At 28.3% G+C, this 20,396-nt stretch overlaps 1 protein-coding gene across 9 annotated transcripts in view; it reads left to right on the top strand.

Annotated features, from left to right (window-relative positions):
* LOC127278033 (uncharacterized) overlaps positions 1–20,396 on the top strand; it is a 471,303-nt gene that overhangs the window by 445,409 nt on the left and 5,498 nt on the right. For 6 of the 9 annotated variants that reach the window (XM_051299533.1, XM_051299534.1, XM_051299535.1 and 3 more), the window contains 2 exons: positions 5,298–5,516; positions 20,255–20,296. In XM_051299533.1, the coding sequence (XP_051155490.1) occupies positions 5,298–5,516; positions 20,255–20,296 (261 nt within the window). Of the gene's footprint in view, positions 1–5,297; positions 5,517–15,873; positions 16,036–20,254; positions 20,297–20,396 lie in introns of all 9 variants that reach the window. The other 3 variants (XM_051299540.1, XM_051299541.1, XM_051299537.1) reach the window with 2 other exon arrangements.

Raw genomic sequence — 20,396 nt, 5'->3', positions numbered from 1 at the left:
TTTTTACATGTACACATACAGTCACTAAATACAAAAATAAAACACAACGAAGAGTCGAGTAACCAACGTAGAAACGATTAAAAAAAAAAAAAAAAAATGCCAACGAACAAAAATAAATTTTTTTGAAAACAAAATAGTTATATGTTAGGATTTGAAAAATCAATGGGGTTTACACAAATCTTGCATGTTGCATTATACACGCTATCGCTAACGATATATACACTCAATGAAAAAAAAAAAAAAAATACTTTCTTCTGTAGAATTTGGTTTCTTTTAAAGTGTGTTCGTGTGTAATAAAAAAAAAAAAAATGCAAAATAACCGTGAAAATTCCAATAGTGCGAATTTTCAACTGAGCTTCTTTACCAAAAAAAAAAGAGAAAAATTAACAATATTGATGAAAGTAAATTCCTTTCACCATTTTTCAAAACTCATTCACCCGCACTTGTATCCAATTTTTTTTTCTCTCTTTTTAATCCATAAAAAAAGTGGGATAATTTCTGCTCTTGCCATCTTGAAAAAAAAGAAAGCCATTAATTTTTTTCTAAATTGCTACCGTCATAAAAAAAATTATTGCAATATAAAATAAATGTCACATAATAACCTATGTTAAACCAGTAAAAAAATAAATAAAATAGATTCATAGAAAGGAAGAAAAAAAAATACAGGAAGTTGTTTAACTTTCCTGGTATATAGGAGAAAGTTCAATAATAAGAGTTTGTAAGGGCAGGAACAACCCTACTTTGCATCCGTCAATTTACTCGTCTCTATCCATAAATTTTCCACGTGTGCGTGTGTGTGTGTGCATAAACCAAGTTTACCTTTCGACGGATATAGAAATTGAATTCTGCGTATATCTGTATAATGCTCTTTACAAAAAAAAAAAAAAAAGAAAAAAAAACAAACACGTGCGTGCACCGTTTTTTTTAAATGTACATGTAGCTTTTAAGTATATAAGTGTATATGCTCTGAGAGAACATGCTCTATAAGCTCAAACCCCCTCACCAACCCCCTTTTTTGGCGAAAGGAACCTACGTTTGCTTGTCTCATTTCCTTAACCCCCCTTTTAACACGCCATTCACACTTACTAAAACACCAAAAAAATATATAGCGTACGCTAATTATCCTTATATAAAACTATTTAGTAAGCTAGTGGCTGGCCAATAGTGACCCTGCTATTTTCAGTATTTGCCTAAATGTATTTTTTTTTTTTTCATTGTCAACAAAATGATTCGAGTCTTCTGTGTCCTTATTCCCGGGGAAAATTCCTTAAAGTTGCTTCTTTTCAATAATTTTTCCCACTGATCATTAGGATGATGAATTTTATCTTTTACTACTGTTTTTAATTTCACGTTTGTGAATTTTTTTTTTGAACTGTTCATTTTGGTACTATTCGTTTATATACCATTTATTAATTTTTATTCTAAACTGTTCATTTTGGTAATTTTTTCATTTTGTATTATCTGTTTATTTTGATACTATCCGTTTAGTAATTTTTGTTCTAAACTCTTAATTTTGGTGCTATTTGTTTATTTTGTATTCTGTTTTTATCCAGTTAATTTTCTATAATGTCCATTCACTTTGGTAATCTGTTAATATTTATAGTTATCGATTTGTATTTGTGTTCATTTGTAACATTTTTGATGAAATCAGTATTTATTTTTAGTAGTTGCAAAATTACACCTTTTAAAATTTTGTATTTGTGTTTCGAATTTTAATAATTGTATAAATAAATTTGGTACAAAATGTTTTGGATTTGTTTCTTAGGTTTAAAAATTAACATTTATATAGAAAATTTGTCATTGGTATTGTTGCCACTGCTTCAAAAATGTGTGCAACAACCTAAATAGTTAAAGAATATTTAATCTCCATTACGATTTGATACTTCCAATATTACCAATTTTGGATAAACTTTCGAAAAACCACCAATACAGATGTGGTACGAAATCAAAAATACCGTTATTTCTGTTACAGATTTGATCTAAATTTTAAATAAATCCTTATACTTTAAATCTGTACAAATATTTGTAAAGTAGATGATTATTTCGTGTACAAATACTGATTCTAACATATTTTTTGGCACACAATTTTTGTATTGCTGGTAACAAAAACTGTATATAAAAAAAACATCCTTACGATCAGTGACAATTCTTGAATCTGCAAACATATTTACAATCTGTTAAATGTAAATACATAAATAAAGAAGCATCTCTAAAGAACTATTTCCCATTTTGGATACCAATTTTTTTTTTTTTTTTTTTTTAATTAAAATCTTTTGTATTAATAAAATTTCTACTTTTTCTCTAAAAAGTAGTTTTAAAAAAAATAATGAATGATATTTATAATCATTATGTTTTGCTTTCGAGTCTCTGATGAAAATTTCCGATGTAGCTCGGTCTTGGCCATCAGCTACTTGATTTCTTTTTACTATATATATATATATATATTTTCCTAATTCCTATTCACTCTCTTTTCGTCCACACTTACCATTATCCAAAAATAAAAAAGTACTCTTATATATAGATTTGCCTGTACATCGTGACAGTTTCGGCACGTGCTATGACCGCTAAAAAAAAAACACTCGCTAGCATTATTAGTCTATTGGCAGAAACGTGCTACCGTGGTTTTTTTAAAAAATGATTTACCATGTTTATATTAAATTATAATAGAAACATGATAAATCAATTCATGATTAATACCACGAAACACAAAAAAAAAATAAATACTCTCTTCTTTGTCTGCTTATTAATGAAATTCACTTTGCAATTTTCAATATTTTGAGGAAACGAAATCTGAAGTGTAACTAATATAAGAATTATTTATTTTCATTTTCAATTGTACAAAGGAATCATTTTTTTTTTTCGAGAAAGAAGCAAACGAATTTTATTTTGGTAAAATTATGTATGAATTGAATCATAGTAAAAAGAATTTACAAATTTGATAATTATTTCGTAGATTTGCATTTTTAGCAAAAATTTTATAATTTCGTTTTAAAAATTATATATTCTTTGTATTAAATTATGTAACACCTTAAGAAATGAGAAATAATAAAAATATTGGGGTAAATTTTCGTTTTGTACTACTCAATGTTCGCTTGCTTCTTTAAAATATTTAAAAGCAATTTAATTATATTCTTAAATTAGTTCTACATCAGAATTTTTGTGGAATTAATCAGAAATATCAAGGTTGTCGTACCTTTCGTCAAAGTTTGAAAATTTCCTTCAATTGTTATCAATAAATTATTATTGTCTTTATCAATGACATGTGAAAATTAATTATTAATCATATTCCTTCGTAGTTGCATAAATTAATTAATCAAATTCTCAATAAAGTTGACATTAATTATTCAAATAATTTTAAATATTAAACTTGATTCTCTCTCGTGTCGTTCGTCAGTTTAAAATCAGAAATTTGATTTTTCCAATTTAATTAGAAAAATATTGGAAAGAAACTTTAATTTAATTTATCAGTTTTACAATTTTTGTAAAAAAATTAATATTCAATTTCATGTTGATATTAAATTAAAATTTACAATTATTTATCAAATTATAATGTACAATTAATTGTTATTAAATATTTATTAAATATTTATTAAATTATAAATAAATTGATTCAATATTTAAAAAAAAAATTATTTTTAAAATTGCAATTTTTTGAATAATTAATAACGTAATTTTCAGAATCAGACGAAAACTACCAACCTTGATGACAACTGTTATGAAAAATCTTTTCCTTCGAACTTCCTAATTTATCAGAAACAAAATTATAAAACTATTGTTACTTTTAGAAAAAGCGTCACTTTATTTTGTTTTGTTATAAAAATCAAAATAGTAATTTTTAAACAATTTCCAGTGTTAAAAAAAAGCTTACTTTTTTTTGCCAATGTAACGCCAGTTTTTATTAATTTCGAATCATTATTATTATTATTTGATAAACGTTATTAATAGAAGTGTAGATTTGTTTTTTGAAAAGAAAAATAAAATTAACCTCATATCAAGCGATTTATGTACTAACCAGTACAGAGCCAGTTTTGGCCCAACATACGCTAAAAAAAAGAAAATATTAAATGCAATTAAATTTTAAAAAGAATTTTTTTTCTAATAAAAAAAATTGAAAACAAATTAAAATAATTACTTTTAGAGAATAATATTGGCGGAAACCTGGCTATAACATGGCAATCAATTTTCTCGTATTTTTAACAATATTTTTCACTTGCAAATTGAAAAAAAATAATTTTTTTTACTATTTTTATAAATTTTTATCAATAAATTTTGAATTCAAAACAAATTAAAATAGATAACTAATTATGTCAAAAAAGTAATATTGTCGGAAACCTGGCTATAACATGGCAATCGATTTTCTCGTATTTTTAACAATATTTTTTACTGTCTTTTTATAAATTTTTATCTACAAATTTTGAATACAAGATAAATTAAAATACATAATAATTAATTATATCAAAAAAGTAATAGTGGCACAAACCTGGCTCTATCATGGCAATCGATTTTCTCGTATTTTTAACAATATTTTTTACTGTCTTTTTATAAATTTTTATCTACAAATTTTGAATACAAGATAAATTAAAATACATAATAATTAATTATATCAAAAAAGTAATAGTGGCAAAAACCTGGCTCTATCATGGCAATCGATTTTCTCGTATTTTTAACAATATTTTTTACTGTCTTTTTATAAATTTTTATCTACAAATTTTGAATACAAGATAAATGAAAATATTTAATTAATTATATCAAAAAAGTAACAGTGGCACAAACCTGGCTCTATCATGGCAATTGATTTTCTCGTATTTTTCACTTGAAAATTCAGAAAAAAAATTAATTTTTCCAAATTCCATTTAATTACATTAATTCAACATTAATTGTATCTGAAAATTTTTTAAAAAAATATTGAAATTTAAATAGAAATTTTTGAATAAACATGAAACTGAAGGGAAAACTTTTTGATATCAGTTGTTTTTGGATAAATTGTAGTTAGCTATCCACGGTGCATGTTCGTCCTCGCCTTTAAAGTAGACCACCGATATACCTTATCTTTTTACTACACATTGTCACCTTGATCTACCGTTGTAATAATTTGAATTTAAGGGGAGATCATCCCCCACCCCTAAAACCTATTCACAAACCCCAGAATTTTCATTATATATATATATGTATACTTAGTTCCAATAGCGTGTTTCCAAGTAACCCCCTTTTTTTAGCCCCCCCACCTACCCCCACCCCCCCTTTCACTCCATAGATAGAGTGCCATGCCATGCCATGCGTGTTCGCTCTTGCTGTAGGTATGTCGCGAGTTTCAACGCGGGGCGTGCAAACGCGGTGAGACGGAGTGCCGGTTTGCGCACCCCCTCGAGACGGTGCAGGCGAACGAGGACGGCTCTGTGACGGTCTGCATGGACGCTGTCAAGGGCCGATGCAATCGGGACCCCTGCCGCTATTTCCACCCCCCTCTGCACCTTCAAGCCCACATTAAGGCCACACAATCTCGGGCTAGCATTGCGGTAATGCATTCTCTCTCTCTCTCTCTCTCTCTCTCTCTCTGACTCTTTCACTCTCTCTCTCTCTCTCTATCTTTTTCTCTTTATCTCTCTTTGTTTATTTTGTGTCTATATGTCTTTTTATCTTTGTCTTTACTTGTTTACTTTCACCTTTTTTGTTTATCTTTACTTGTTTTTTTTTACTAATCAGGACGGTCACATTTTTTTTGTTAGTTAAATTTTCGTCATGGTTTATCTTAATTTTTGTATTTATCCTTAATATTTTTTTTTTTATTATTTGTTAATTGTTGTTATTATGATTGATAATATTTTTTGTTTTTTGATTAATTTAACAACGATGATTCGTTTATGGATTCATTTTGTAATTTATTTGTAAAAAATTTTTGGTCAAAATTATATAATTAATAGGAGAAAACTACTAATTATGTTAAAGTAACTAATTGAAGTAGTAAAGTTTACAAATTAATTTAATAAATTTTATTAATTGGAATAGTAGGTATATATATATATAATTTATTAATTGTGACGCGCTCTGAAGAAATGGACCTTAGAAGCAAACGAATTATAGGTTATATTTTCGGTAATTTTACCTTCACTAAAAGTTTCTTTTTAGTTTTGTAAAATTAAAATCAGTTTTTATTAAATATTTTAAATGTAATGAAGACTTAAATACCAATTATTTCTATTGATCCTCTTTGTGTATTTACAGTTAAAAATTTCAAAACATAACCTATATTTTTTTGCTTCTAAGGTTCCTTTTTTTACAGCGTGTCACAATTATCTTTGTAAAATTTACTAATTAATATAGTAAACTTCAGTAATTAGTTTAGTAAAGTTTACTAATTAATAAAAGTAAAGTTTACTAATTATTATAGTAAAGTTTACTAACTAATATAGCAAAGTTTATTAATTGATAAAGTTTACTAATTGAATTATAAATCTTACGAAATGAGTTAGTAGCCTTATTATTTATTTAGTAATGTTTACTAATCAAAATCGTAGATTTATTAATTCATATAAAAAAAAATATACTAATTAATATAGTAGTCTTACTCATCAGTTTAGTAAAATTTACTACTTAAAATAGTATTCGTACCAGTCAATTAAGTAAAGTTTACTAATAAATTTACTAAATGTTATTAATTGAAATATTACATTTAAGTAAAATTTAACTAATTAATATAGTAAATTTATTTAATTAATATGGTAATGTTTACTAATTAATAAATTTATTAAAAATAAAAAAAAACTAATTAATAGTAAACTCACTAATTACACAGCCACACAAAAAAAAAAAAGTACCCGGGCCGGGAAATGAGACCATCATTTCTTGATGTATTTTGATGCGCTGAACACGAATCTGAAGTCCGTTTAGCTCCATCACGTCAGGATTTTGACATAACCTCAAAAAACATAGCTGATTTTATATGACAGGAGAAATTTTTTAAATAATGGCAGATTTGCTTGAATCTTGTTACTCGGGGGTTTTTGGGGTCGCTGATTACGAATTTAACGTCAGATTTAATAAATTCAAAATGGCGGATCCAATATGGCGGACGAATTTTTAAAAAGTAGTTGGATTTTTACGAAAATTGGTATCTAGGGGTTTTGGGAGTCGCTGATTACAAATTTATCGTCAGATTATTCAAATTCAAAATGGCGGATCCAATATGGCGGACAAATTTTTAAAAAGTAGTTGGATTTTTACAAAAATTGGTATCATGGGGTTTTTTGGAGTCGCTGATTACGAATTTAACGTCAGATTATTCAAATGTAAAATGGCAGATATATTACGGTGGTCAAATATCTTTATGTTTCTACATGTGTCTGCATCCAGGGTACCTCCACGCGGTGACGGTGGACAACGCAGTTTGTCCGCTATCCGGCTAAGTCCCTGGATAATGGCTTTGATGCCGTCATGGCAGACACACGTAGGAAACGTATTACGATTCAGGGACTCGGAACCCCAGTATCGGCCAAGTTACATAAAAATTCAACTATTTTTTAAAAACTCGTCCGCCATATTGGATCCGCCATTTTGAATTTGAATAATCTGACGATAAATTTGTAATCAGCGACTCCCAAAACCCCTAGATACCAATTTTCGTAAAAATCCAACTACTTTTTAAAAATTCGTCCGCCATATTGAATCCGCCATTTTGAATTTTATAAATCTGACGTTAAATTCGTAATCAGCGACCCCAAAAACCCCCGAGTAACAAGATTCAAACAAATCTGCCATTATTTAAAAAATTTCTCCTGTCATTTAAAATCAGCTATGTTTTTTGAGGTTATGTCAAAATCCTGACGTGATGGAGCTAAACGGACTTCAGATTCGTGTTCAGCGCATCAAAATACATCAAGAAATGGTGGTCTCATTCCCCGGCCCGGATACTTTTTTTTTTTTGTGTGGCTGTGTTATTAACAAACTACGAATTAATGTAGTACATTAACTAATTAAAATAGTTAATTTTACTAATTAAAATAGTAGTCTCACTATTCAATTTAGTAATGTTTACTAATTTATGTGGTAGTCTTTCTACACAATTTACTAAAGTTTAGTAATTAACCTAGTATCGTTATTAATTATTTCAGTATACTTACTCTCTAAATGTGAATTAGTAAAAATGTTTACTAATTTGAATTAGTGACTCACTTTTTGCTTCTGAATTAGTAAAATTTTACTAATTATTAGTAACTTTTACTAACAAATAATAATTAGTAAAATTTTACTAATTGTTACTAAAAGTTACTAATAATTAGTAAAATTAATTAATTAATTAGTAAAATATAACAAATAATAATTAGTAAAATATAACAAATAATAATTAGTAAAATTTTACTAATTGTTAGTAAAAGTTACTAATAATTAGTAAAATTTTACTAATTGTTAGTAAAAGTTACTAATAATTAGTAAAATTTTACTAATTCAGAAGCAAAAAGTGAGTCACTAATTCAAATTAGTAAACATTTTTACTAATTCACATTTAAAGAGTACTAAAAAATTTAATATCATTACTAATTAATTTAGTAATATTTACAATTTAATTTATTAGTTTTACTAAATGTATAAATAATTTTCTACTATACCAGTTAGTAATTTTTGACCAAAAATCTTACAACTATCTACTTCGTTTAAATGACAAAAATAATTTACTTTGACCATGAAAACATTTGGTTGATAATTTTTGCAAACTGAATCTTTTTTATTAGCCTTTACAAAATTTTTGATAATTTCAACTAAAATTTTTATTAATGCAATCAAAATTTTGTTTCATCAGAACTGAAATTAAATAATTAGTTTTTTTCTAATTCTAGTAAAGGCAACCAAAATTTTACTAATCTTACCAAAGTTTTTTTATGCGAATCAAAAAAAAAAATTAGTTTGTACTCTTATGGACTAAATATTTCTCATCGTATCATTTTTTTTTATATTTTTACCAATATTTGTTTATATTTTTCTTCTTTATTTGTTTCCACCATTCTTTGTTTTTTATTTTCAATTTGAAATTTACAAAAAAAAGTTATCTTTACTATTTTGTTTATTTTTTTTTAAATCTATTTTCGTTTTTTCTTCTCTCTTAATTTTTCTCTTCTCTTTTTTATTTTTCTTCTCTCTTTTTATTTTTTTCTCTTCTTTTTTTAATTTTTTTTTCTATTTTTTCTTTTTTTTCTCTTCTTCTTCTACTTCTTCTTCTTCTTCTTTTCTCTTCGACAATTTTGTTGATGCCTTCGAGAACGATACAAATCCTTGGGTTTGGATACCTGCTTCAATTCATCAGCTATATTATATATATATATATATATAGTATTATATAAGATCTAGTTTGCTTGTCTGCTCGTCTATCATCCATCAAAAACCCTAAGGTCTGTCTCGTTCTCTGATGCAGGCTCGTGTTTTCTCTTTCTCTCTCATATATAAATATATCTACCCTCTCTTTCTAACCTACTTCTCCTTTCTCATCATCCTTGCCTGAAACTTAATTAGTTTTCTCACCCGGGGGACATTTCCCTTGAGATGACTCGAGAGCCATCGATGAAATTGCCTTCTGATATCCTTTGCAATTCGTTCTTAGATTCCCTTGGTTTCCTTTCTCACTCTTGCGCGCCAAGCAAAAGCAAAGAGGAAACTTGAGATCCTGGAATCTGCGCAAAATGATTCTTGATTTGATGATATTAAAAAAAGCAAATAAAAGCATTCTCTAACTCTTTGTTAAACAATTTTCATATTTTTTTATTGCAAAAAAAAAAGTTTTTTCTAGAGAAAGAAATTTTTAATTTAATTTTTCAATTTATTAAATTAAAAAATTATTCATATTGTATTCAAAATTGTTTTTTATATTTAATGAATATATTTTATTTATATAAAAAAAAAATTGTAAAAATGTTTACAAATTATTCAAAAAAAAAAAATTAATTTTGACTAAAATTGAAATTGAATCAAAGAACAAATTGCAAATAAAATCAAAAAAAATTATATAAATGTAATTTAATGATTTATAAACTTTTGCAAAAAAAAAAAAAAATAAAGTAATTTTCTCGTACGGATAATATTTTACTTTTCAAGTAAGTCTCAGGCGAGATTAATATTCCTAACCTCCCCTCTACCACTCCAACAATCCTAGTGTTTGCAACTTTTATAAATCTTTGTCTCTACTTCTCTTTTCTTAATTTGTTTCATTCTAACCTATTTCCTGGGTTTTTTGCTTCGAAGAAGCTTTATTATGCTGCTGCGTTGCTTTTTGCCAATCCTCGACGAATCTCAAAGCTTTTCTAGTGACGGCGATTTTTCTTATTCTAATTGTTCGAAAAATCTATTTAAATATTTCTATGTTGAAAAAAAACTGTATTATTTGTACAAATACGTTTATAGTCTCTTCTAATTTTTTGTAATATAAAATTTAGATCGAAAATTGGCTAAACGTTGCGCAGTAGTTACGCCGACGTAATTATACTGATGAACGTTTTACTTTTTTGTATTTTTATACACGAAAATTGTCGTGATTTTTTTTATTAGCACTTTTCTTCTTCTTTTTGACCCTTCTAATTGTTATGAAATATTTTATAAATGTTGCATTAAAATTTATTTTTATATTACCATTTTTTTTTTATTAATTAATATTTAATATAAAATTTTATTTATTTCACATAGAATTTATTTATTTTAATTAGATTATATTTATTTCATATACATTTATTAATTTCAAATACAATTTATTTATTTTATATGCCTATTTATCTTGTTAAAATTTAATATATTAAATTATCAATTTTTAATGGCAAAGAAAAAGGTCGATTCTGATTAAAGTGAGAAAAAAATTTCTGATTAATTTGCTGTTTATTAACAGTTTTATAACATTTGTGAGTCTATAGTGGATGATGCTCCGCCCACTGGTTGGCCAGTACGCAGTGAGTGGCGGACGCTTCCCCCACTTTGCGCCAAGCAGCGCAGTGAGTGGCTGACGCATCCCCCACTGCACGCGTTTACGCCTAAATGCGTGGCCTCTGAGTTATTGCTCTTCCATTATTAGAATTTCAATCCTCTTTAGTTTTAATGCTATTATTTATAATTGAATTTTTTTTTCTCTCAATCAGAATCTTCCAAAAGCTCTACTAAAATCCACTTAAAACCAATTATCTATCATTATATGCATAATCTTTTAATTCTCATTTTTATTGTTTCATCAACTTTTCAAACAATTTTTATCATTAAAAAAAAAAAGAAAAGAAGAGTATAAGAAATGGAAAAAAATGTATAAGAAATGAATATTGTAAAAAAGGAAATTAATGAAAAAATTAAAGAAGATATTTTTTAAAAAATGGAAAAAAACAACCGTTTTAACAGTTTATCAGTATGGTTACTGCGACAATCTGATTGATTTCTCCAAATGTTTTGTATATTTATGATTTTATCTGTCAAATGAGTTGAACTCTTCACTTTACCAGTTTGTCGCTTTTGTGTTTTGTCCATCTATTATCCTGTTTGATTCGTACCAGCCGTGATTGTAGTGTGTAGTGAGTAGAAACAACAAGCCAGTTATCTTTTTATCATCACCGTCACCACTGTTCTATTTCTCTCTTTCTAGCAGCCTATCGCAGCTATCCAGGTGCAATTACCTAGTCGCAATACACCAATCACCTGACCGGTTATCTAGATTTATATCTATATATATATAATACGTTTATCTCGCAATAGACTGTCACGCTCCATTTCTCCTATATGTAAGAGCCAAGCTAAAAAAAAAATGTTTAAAAAAATAAAAAAAAATCATCACAAAATGTTAAAAATAAAAAAAGTTATCAAATACAAGAAATAGGGAAATTTCTAATTGAATTTTTCAGAGCTTGTCTCTAAACATTTGTTGGAAGTGGAGTGCCGGTGCTAACTGTAAATAAAAGTAGTGAATACCTTTTTTTTCATAAATACACACCAACCTGCTGACAAGCTGTGCTGCACGAACCCCGGCTATCAACCCTGCTGCTGTTTGCTGCCCCCCACACAAGCGCTACACTCGAGCTCTGTAAAAAAAAAAAAGAAAAAAAAATACCCAATGGGTCTCGTGGGTAAAAATAAGTGAATGTATTTTACTTGTCAAAAAGATTTCGTGTCGTGTTTCGCTATAATTTTTTTTTTATCTTCCGTTAAAATAATTTTCCCCCGCCCAAAAAAAAAAACCGTGTCACTGGATCGACTTCGGAGAATCAATTTTTTTTTTTTTTTTTTTTTGATTGGCTAATCCTATCAATCGCTGTGTCTCAGTTTTTTTTTAAAATACCTTGCCCTCTCTGCTATTTTTAAATTTTATTAATTTTTTTACCAACCCAATTGGAATTGACGTCATTTTATTTTTTACCAAAATTGATTTTTTTTATTGTTTAGAAAAAATCAAAGTATTTTTTTTTTTTTAGAAACAAATTTCTTTTAATTATTTTTAATAGCTGCTGTGATAGAAGAATATGTTTTAGTTAGAAATTTTCACGAGAGGTAAAATTTCTTCTCCAAAAAATAAAATTAAAATCAAAAGAAGAGGAAAGAAATTTTTTTTCTAAAAAGCATAATATATTTAAAAGTGGAAGATTATTAAAATTTGCTGTTACGAAATGTAAATTTTAACATTGAAAATTATAACTATAAATAGATTTTATTAATTAATTAATTAATGTCTTTAGTTAGTATCAAAATTGAAACCAACAAAAAAAATTTAATTTAAATTTTTTATTTTACATTATCTTCTTATACGAAAAAAAAATGTTTAAATATAATATTAAAAATAAAATTTCAAAAAAAGGTAAATTTTTTCATTTTCCTATTTTATTTGGAGGGGCTATGGAATTTTATTTTTTATAAGTCCATTATTTGTTAATCGAGACACAGCATCAATTTTTTTTAAAAACTTCAAAACAAAAAAAACAGAAAAAAAAGGTAAATCGAATATGAATATTATTGGCAAGGTGCTCTCGACTTGAGAACGAGAAGTTTCAAAATTTGTTTCTACAACGGTATACACTGCACTCGAGACACTGTATACTCGACAGACACGACTTATATTTTTTGGGTCGGCCGATATCCGGGAGAAACATTTTCAGCGACATCGCCCAGAACTCTCTCTCTCGGAAGTCTCTCTCTCTCTCTCTCTACGCCACACTCGGATACAAGGGAAGAAAACTCACGGATTGCGGCAGACCAGCTTGTTAGCAGGGAAGTTTCGTTCTGTATAAGTGCTTTTCAATTCCAACAGGGTGCATTCATTATTTATTACCTTCAACTTCTTCATTCCTTGAGAAATCAAAAAAAAGAAGTGATTCATTTTCCTTTTGCGGCCAGGGTGCGTAACTTTATTTTTTATTTTACAATTATAAAGAAAAAATTTTTTTTCTACTTTATCGTTCTTACAAAATTTGTTATTTATTACTTTTGGTTTTGTAAAAAAAAAATTGTCTTGAAAAATTAATCTGTTCTGAAAAGTAGGATCCTATATGGGCGGTGACTAATTTGGACACGCCCAGAAAGTGGGTGGAGTAAATCCCGCCTACTGTCTAAAGTAACGCCTACTTTTCGCTTTTTTTACTGTTTAAGAAAATTAACGCCCCTTGTTCTGTAAAGAAGGGGAAAACTCCGCCCATCGAAAATATATACCCCACTTTTAAAAAGGTAAGATCGTATTTTCGATCGTATTGAAGGTAAATAAATGAAACTCCGCCTCTTTTGTAGGCGGGAAAATAAGGCTCCGCCCATATTGTAAGTAAACTATTACTCCGCCTCTATTGTTGGTGGGAAGAGAGTACCGCCCATTTTGCAGGTAACAAACCCCGCCTATATTGTAGGCAGAGAAGACTCCGCCCATATTGTAAGTAAACAGTCATTACTCCGCCTCTATTGTGGGAGGGAAAATATAGTCCCGCCCACATTACAGGTAAATCTCCGCCTCTACTATAGATGGAGAATTATAGCACCGCCTGTAGTAAGGGAGGGGAATATTGCTCCGCCTATATTGTGGTAGGGGCAATGTAGTCCCGCCCATAATAAAGCTCCGCCCACTTTGGACTTTTTTTTAAGTCATCAACTGAAAATGCAAATTTTGTTAAATTATTTAGTTTTTTTTAAATTTAAATATTCAATGGAAATAGATTAAAATTTTTGTATCTTCTGTTATAACGAAACGTTTTACGCACCTTCGCTGTTGGGAGAGAAAAGTTAAAGTTTTTATTATTTTTTTTTCTCTCGTTTCCTGTAAATCAATACCGCACGATCTGAGCACTCTTTGGGATTGCAACGTCACTCCTGAATGTTTGTCAGTGTAAATACACGAAGCCGCGAACAAGTAAACAATTCAATTCAGTACAAGAACTACTTTTTTTTACCGATTTACTATACATTCACACGCATTACTAAATATTTGCATCGGATTCATGGATACGATTTACATATATACATATAACATACACACGCACAGACGCAAACTGACAGCGCAACACTACTATTATAAAAAAAAAAAATGATGTAAAATTTGTAGTTCTGTGATAATATTTAATGTTTTTTTTTTCTTATTAATTTCAGGAAGAGCTTCGATTTTTTTTATTATTTTTATTTTTTTTTTTAGTAACGACGATTCCTCTTTTGACTTCAAGGTACCGAGAAGCTGATTAATATTTTTTTTTTTGGTTTTTGCTAATAAAAAATATGAGGAGAGTAAATTATTACTAATTTATTACAGGTGCTTAGGAGTCAGAAATGCCAGCCTTAAACGTGACTTTAGTGTGGACCTTGGTCGCTGACATTGACTTTTTTAACGTTTAACATTTTTTTTTTTAATTCTAGTTGAAATTCTGATATTAATGAATTTTTCCATAATTTTTTATTATGTTTCTCGATGTTTTTTTTTTATTTTCAGACAACATATCAATTGCAACTTCGGATCATTAATTAATAATTATTATTATTATGCCAGTCATTTATTCGTAGTTATATAAATACATATATATATTAATAACGGTTCCAAGTTTCCTCAAAAGTAATTGCGTCGCTCGCACCAAAATGTTTCCCAGTCGGTCGTAGAACACGTCTTATTTTTTTTTAAACCTCAAAATATGTCAAAAAAAAAAAAATCTTTTTATTTCGCTTGCTTTCATTTTTAGCGTCGCTTCTATTTTTTTTTTTACAATATAGTAACGCATTTTACTTTCGTGAGCAAAGTAGGAACCAACTTTTTCTATTGTCATATTATTATTATTATTTTGCGTTATAATAATGTTCCTTTATATATTATGTCAAAAAAAAAAGAACACACGTTACATTTCAATTTAAACGTAAATTTTTCTTTTACTAAACAGTGGCTTAACTATATATAGAGAAAAAAGTACCACATCGCTGAAGGTGACAGCGGTGGGAATGGTTACACCGCTGTCTTTTAAAGTACAGAAAATAATTATACTAAATAAATTTTTTATTCTATTATGAAAAATTTCCAAATGAGAATTGAGATGTAAAAAAAAATAAAGAAAATAAAAAAATTCTTTATATCGTGTGTAAATAATATTTAAATGATATACATATATATTTATTAGACGTTTAAGACCTTTGCAACTGTCTGCCTAACGTAGCCTCAACTTGTCTTTTTTTCTTTTTTTGATTTTTATCTTGCCCTCTCGCCTGACGATGCTTCATGCTTGCTGAAAAAAAAACCTTGGTGCGCTTCGCTACCTGCAAAAAAAAAAAAAAAAAATTAAATTAACGCACGCCGAAACCGAAAAATGTCCGAAAACGAAAAAAAACTGAATGCTGTGACCTGGAATTTGAATGAAACGCCATCTATCGATCGATGATCAAAATATGAAAAAAAAAATGATCGATCATAAACAGACGACAGCAATGCCAACCAGTGTACAGGGAATTGGAGCAATGGCTGGCGGTGTGTCGGCGATATCGGCATCTACTTTACCAGGAGGACTTCAGAATGCCAATATGGCGGGCATCGAACTCGGCAAGAAACGGATGCGCGACTCCAATGATGATCTGCTAATGGTACCACGGCTTATGCATGAATTACACACTTTCACAACCTCTATCCCTCTAAATTTTTTTTTTTTTTTGTAGTCAGGAACTCTCGGGAAACTGTATTTCACTTTTTTAAAAAAAAAAATTTATTCTTGGTTGTGGAAATTCTTTTTTATAATATTCTTTTTCAAAAACAGTAATTTTATACTATAATTATAATTAACGATATAAATTAATTATTATTATTAAAAAATGCTATTAAATAATGCAAACAATATTAATAATAATAAAAATAGTAACAGTAACAAAACTATTGAATAATATTAATAGTAGAATTAATAATATTTTGTTAAATAATAATCAATAATAATAATATTGAATAATATAATTAATAATATATTGTTAAATAATAATAATAAATAATAATATATATTTACTAAAAAATGTATTTTTAACAATTCTTGTTTCAAAAAAAAAATTTTTTTTAAAGTAAATTAGAAAAAAATGGGACCATACCGTGAACTAACCGAGTCTACAGTTGCTTAACCTGCGCGATTGATAAGTCAGGACGTGTTTTATTAATTGACTTTCACTTGAACTGAAAAAAATTAATTTTTCAATAATTTATCAGAAGACTGGAAACTAAATAGCAAAAAATACATAAAATATTTTCTTTTTTTAATGTTATGATAAATTTCCACAACCATTGAAGCAAAAGATAGTGAAAAAAATTGATTCTTCATTATTTTCAAGTTAAAATTTTTTTTGATTTTACAGAAGAATATTATTATTGCATTGAGTACGTCAACTCTGAAAAAAGAATTTTTTTTTTTATATCATTAAATGAATAGGAAAAGTTCAATTGTATTGGATGTTTTCCTTCATTTCAAACATTGATGCGGTGTAGTTTCAAGTTTAAATCAAATTAGCTACGATCGATTAAATTCCCAATTTTCAGAGATACCATGAAACAGTTCTCCCGAGTTTCCTGTTGTAGTAAATACGATTAAGTTACAGATACCAAAATATATATATATATAGTTTACTGCGATTGTGAATACACTGCCGAGCGCGCTTAGAGCTCTAGCTCCTGTTATTTCTCTTGTCATGTCTCTTATAACAAAACAGAACCGTGTTACTACGTGTCGCTATGGATTTTTATTATTATCAAAATGAAAACCATTTTTTTACGACAAAATAAATTTTTCCAATTTGTAAAGTAATTTTTTTTTTTACTTTTAGAAACAAATAAAATTTTTACTAAACAAATTTTTAAAAAAGAAAAAAAATTAAAAAGCTAAAAATCTAAATTTGTTCTTAAAATACAAAGTAGTTTTCAAATTAGAGGCAAAAAAAAAAATTTCCACCAATAGGAGAGAATGGAATGCAATGAAGGAGGGAATGAGAAATCGCTTCACTCCGCTTATTGGAGGTCGAGCGCGGAGTGGGAGAACTCTGGGCGGAGATAACGGTCATTGACCCTTCTCCCACTCTACGCTTCTCCCCCAATGAATGAAGCGTCTTCTGATTTTATTCTTCTTTTTGTTTCTTCTCTTGTATTAACCAAACTAGATAAGCAAGAAATTGTGTAATGCAAATAGCTAATTAAATTTAGATAATTAAATAATAATAATTAAAATAAGTGAATAATAATATAAATGTAAAAATATTTTAAACAATTAAATAATAGCAATTAAATTAAAATCCTAGCGACTCGTAGTGATCATATAAATTTGAAAATCCAAAAAAAACGGTTCAGTTTGCATATAACTCGTAATATCTTTTTGCATCATATAACACGACACCATTCGCTTTCTTCAGAAACAAGCGCAAAATTCTTTCAAATATCTTCTATTTTTTTAAATATATATATTAATATATATATATTCGCTTCTTTCTGTTTGTCCATTGCGATGTTGTCCGTTCGGAGCTTACGCCTCGTAATGTATTTATAGATCGCTTTACCAACATCTATAGTCTCTTTTTATTTTCTCCATTTTATTAGGCCACCAGCCAGCAATGAATTCACGAAAATAATCATCATTTAATATACTATTAATAAATATTCAATGCTAATTATAATGTATCATTCATTAATAATTCTCACAATAATAATAATAAATTTAGATCAAAATTATTACAGTGGAATTCCTCCTGGCTGATGTGCCGTACAAATATTATTATTGTTAATTCCTTTTTGGCAAAATAATTATTATTGACCATTTTATAAGATCAGTTTTTTCTTAACGAGAAATCGTTAATGATGATCGACTATTTGTACTCGTATCAAGAACAATTGTACTTGTATTAATTTGAGTATTAAGAAATCGAAAAAAAAAAATTTCCTTCAATACATAATTTACAAAAATATCAATTTAGAAATTTAATTTCATAGTGAAAATCAATTTGATACAAGTGCATTAATTTTTTTTTGATATGAGTTCAAAATTATTACTATTTAATTCTTATTATTATGATCGACGCCTCTTCTGAATTTTTTTTTTTCAATGCAGAAGAGGAACCGATTTTGGTAATTTGATCCGTATGATTCTCAGCTTGCGCCGATGATGCATGTTGTGCTTTCGCGACCCCGAGGTGATGGTGCAACGTCATCTCCTCGACACTCGGAACAAATGCCCGAGTGTTTTTTTCTTAGAATCTCAGTGACATTACAACTGGCCTTTAATTGGATTTCATTTTTTTTTTTTTTTTACTTTTTTTTTTGTTAACAGCCACCATATTCATTCATTAAGTTACGTCGTGTCTGCCAAAAAAAACGCACTGTAGATCGCTTACATACACTTGCTATCATTATATTTCTCTTTCATTATAAAAAAAAATTCACCTAGATTCAAACACAAATCCTTTTCTCATGCTATTTTTCAAACTCGTAAGCAATTTCACTAGCCACGCCTATTCATTTTTCTTTGTAAAACATTAAAAATTGAATTTATTACTAAAATAACGAACATTTTTTTCAAATTTTTAAAAAACAGAAAAAATCTTTTGTAGGTTTCGTAAAGAGTAGATATAGTTTTGAAAATAGAGGTGAAATCAGAAAGAAGAACGGATGCTTTACTCCGCCCATTGATGGATGAACGCGAAGAGGGGGAACACTGGGCGGAGCATTCGGTCAGTGACCTTTCTCCCTCTCCGCGCTTCTCGTCCAATGAGTGCAGCATTCTCTTCTATTGGTCGGAATTTTAGTTTCTCAACTCAATTTTTTTCTAATTAGTAAATTTTTTTTTTATCAGAAAAAGGGCGTGTCTAGTTTTTCTTTTTTGTATTTTTCGTAATTCATCCGATTCGCTGTTTTTATTTTACTAACCAATTCGCGCTTCTCAAAATGGAACGCATTGCATTCCTTGTGTCAGTCTGTAACACTCGTTTAAAACAATAGAAGTCAAATTTGTATCATTACACTCTATCTCTTTTTCTCCATCTATCTTTCTCTCTCTCTCTCTCTCTCTCTGCCTTATTCAAAATTGTCTTATCTCGCGTCTCCCAGCTTTTGAGCTTTTTTGCATCTCGTTGCAGCTTCTAATTGAATTCTTCGTTTATCTTTTTATTTTGCTTATCACAAATTTTTCTGCAACTCGTATATATATATATATATTTAAAAACAATAATTTCGAAATAGATTTTTAGTTGAGCACCTAAATTTTGCTCCACTGTTCAAAGTATATAAGTTTTGCTAAATTATTATGTACCCTGTGAATGTCAAACTCTTATTAATTTGTATAAAATTGTCCAATTCGTAATTTTTTTTTTTTTATATAAAATTCATAACAGTAGGAAATAATCCTATAACAAAAAAGGTTTCTCTTTTTTTACGAGAACATCTTTTTTTTTAATTCAAAAATTCATTTCTTGACTTCTCTTTTTCATAAACACACCATACAGACATATAAGCACAACGGTGATAGTTGAAATTCGCGATTAGATTTCGGTTTGAAAATATCACGAGAAACTTGAAAATACAGTCGCGGAATCTTTTTTCTTTTTTTCTAAATAAAAATGGCTGGTTTTTCTGACATTTTCCAAAAAAAAAAAGAGAATTTACAGTTGCATACACAAGATGGATACCTCGTCGCTTGGGAACGTCGCTGCAAGCTGCGTCATCGGCACAACTTTTACTGCGCCATCCCATTAAAAAAAAAAAAAATACCCTTTTCCACCTCCTAGAGAAAATACACTTTAGCCTTGTCCTGAAAACAAGTTGAAACCAATCCTGTCTTTGTTGCAGATGGACATGAAGTCTGTCGGGTCGTTCTACTACGAGAACTTTGTAAGTGCAGACAACACACAGAATCATATCTTGACAATAATTTTTAAGTCCTTTTTTTTTGTTATGCCCTCTATTTTTTTAAATTCACTTTTGAAAAATG

Source organism: Leptopilina boulardi, unplaced genomic scaffold, assembly GCF_019393585.1.
Source record: "Leptopilina boulardi isolate dan_hultmark-lab unplaced genomic scaffold, ZJU_Lbou_2.1 LbouV2_194, whole genome shotgun sequence".
Lineage (NCBI taxonomy): Eukaryota > Metazoa > Arthropoda > Insecta > Hymenoptera > Figitidae > Leptopilina > Leptopilina boulardi.
This window is presented reverse-complemented; position numbering and strand designations above follow the sequence as displayed.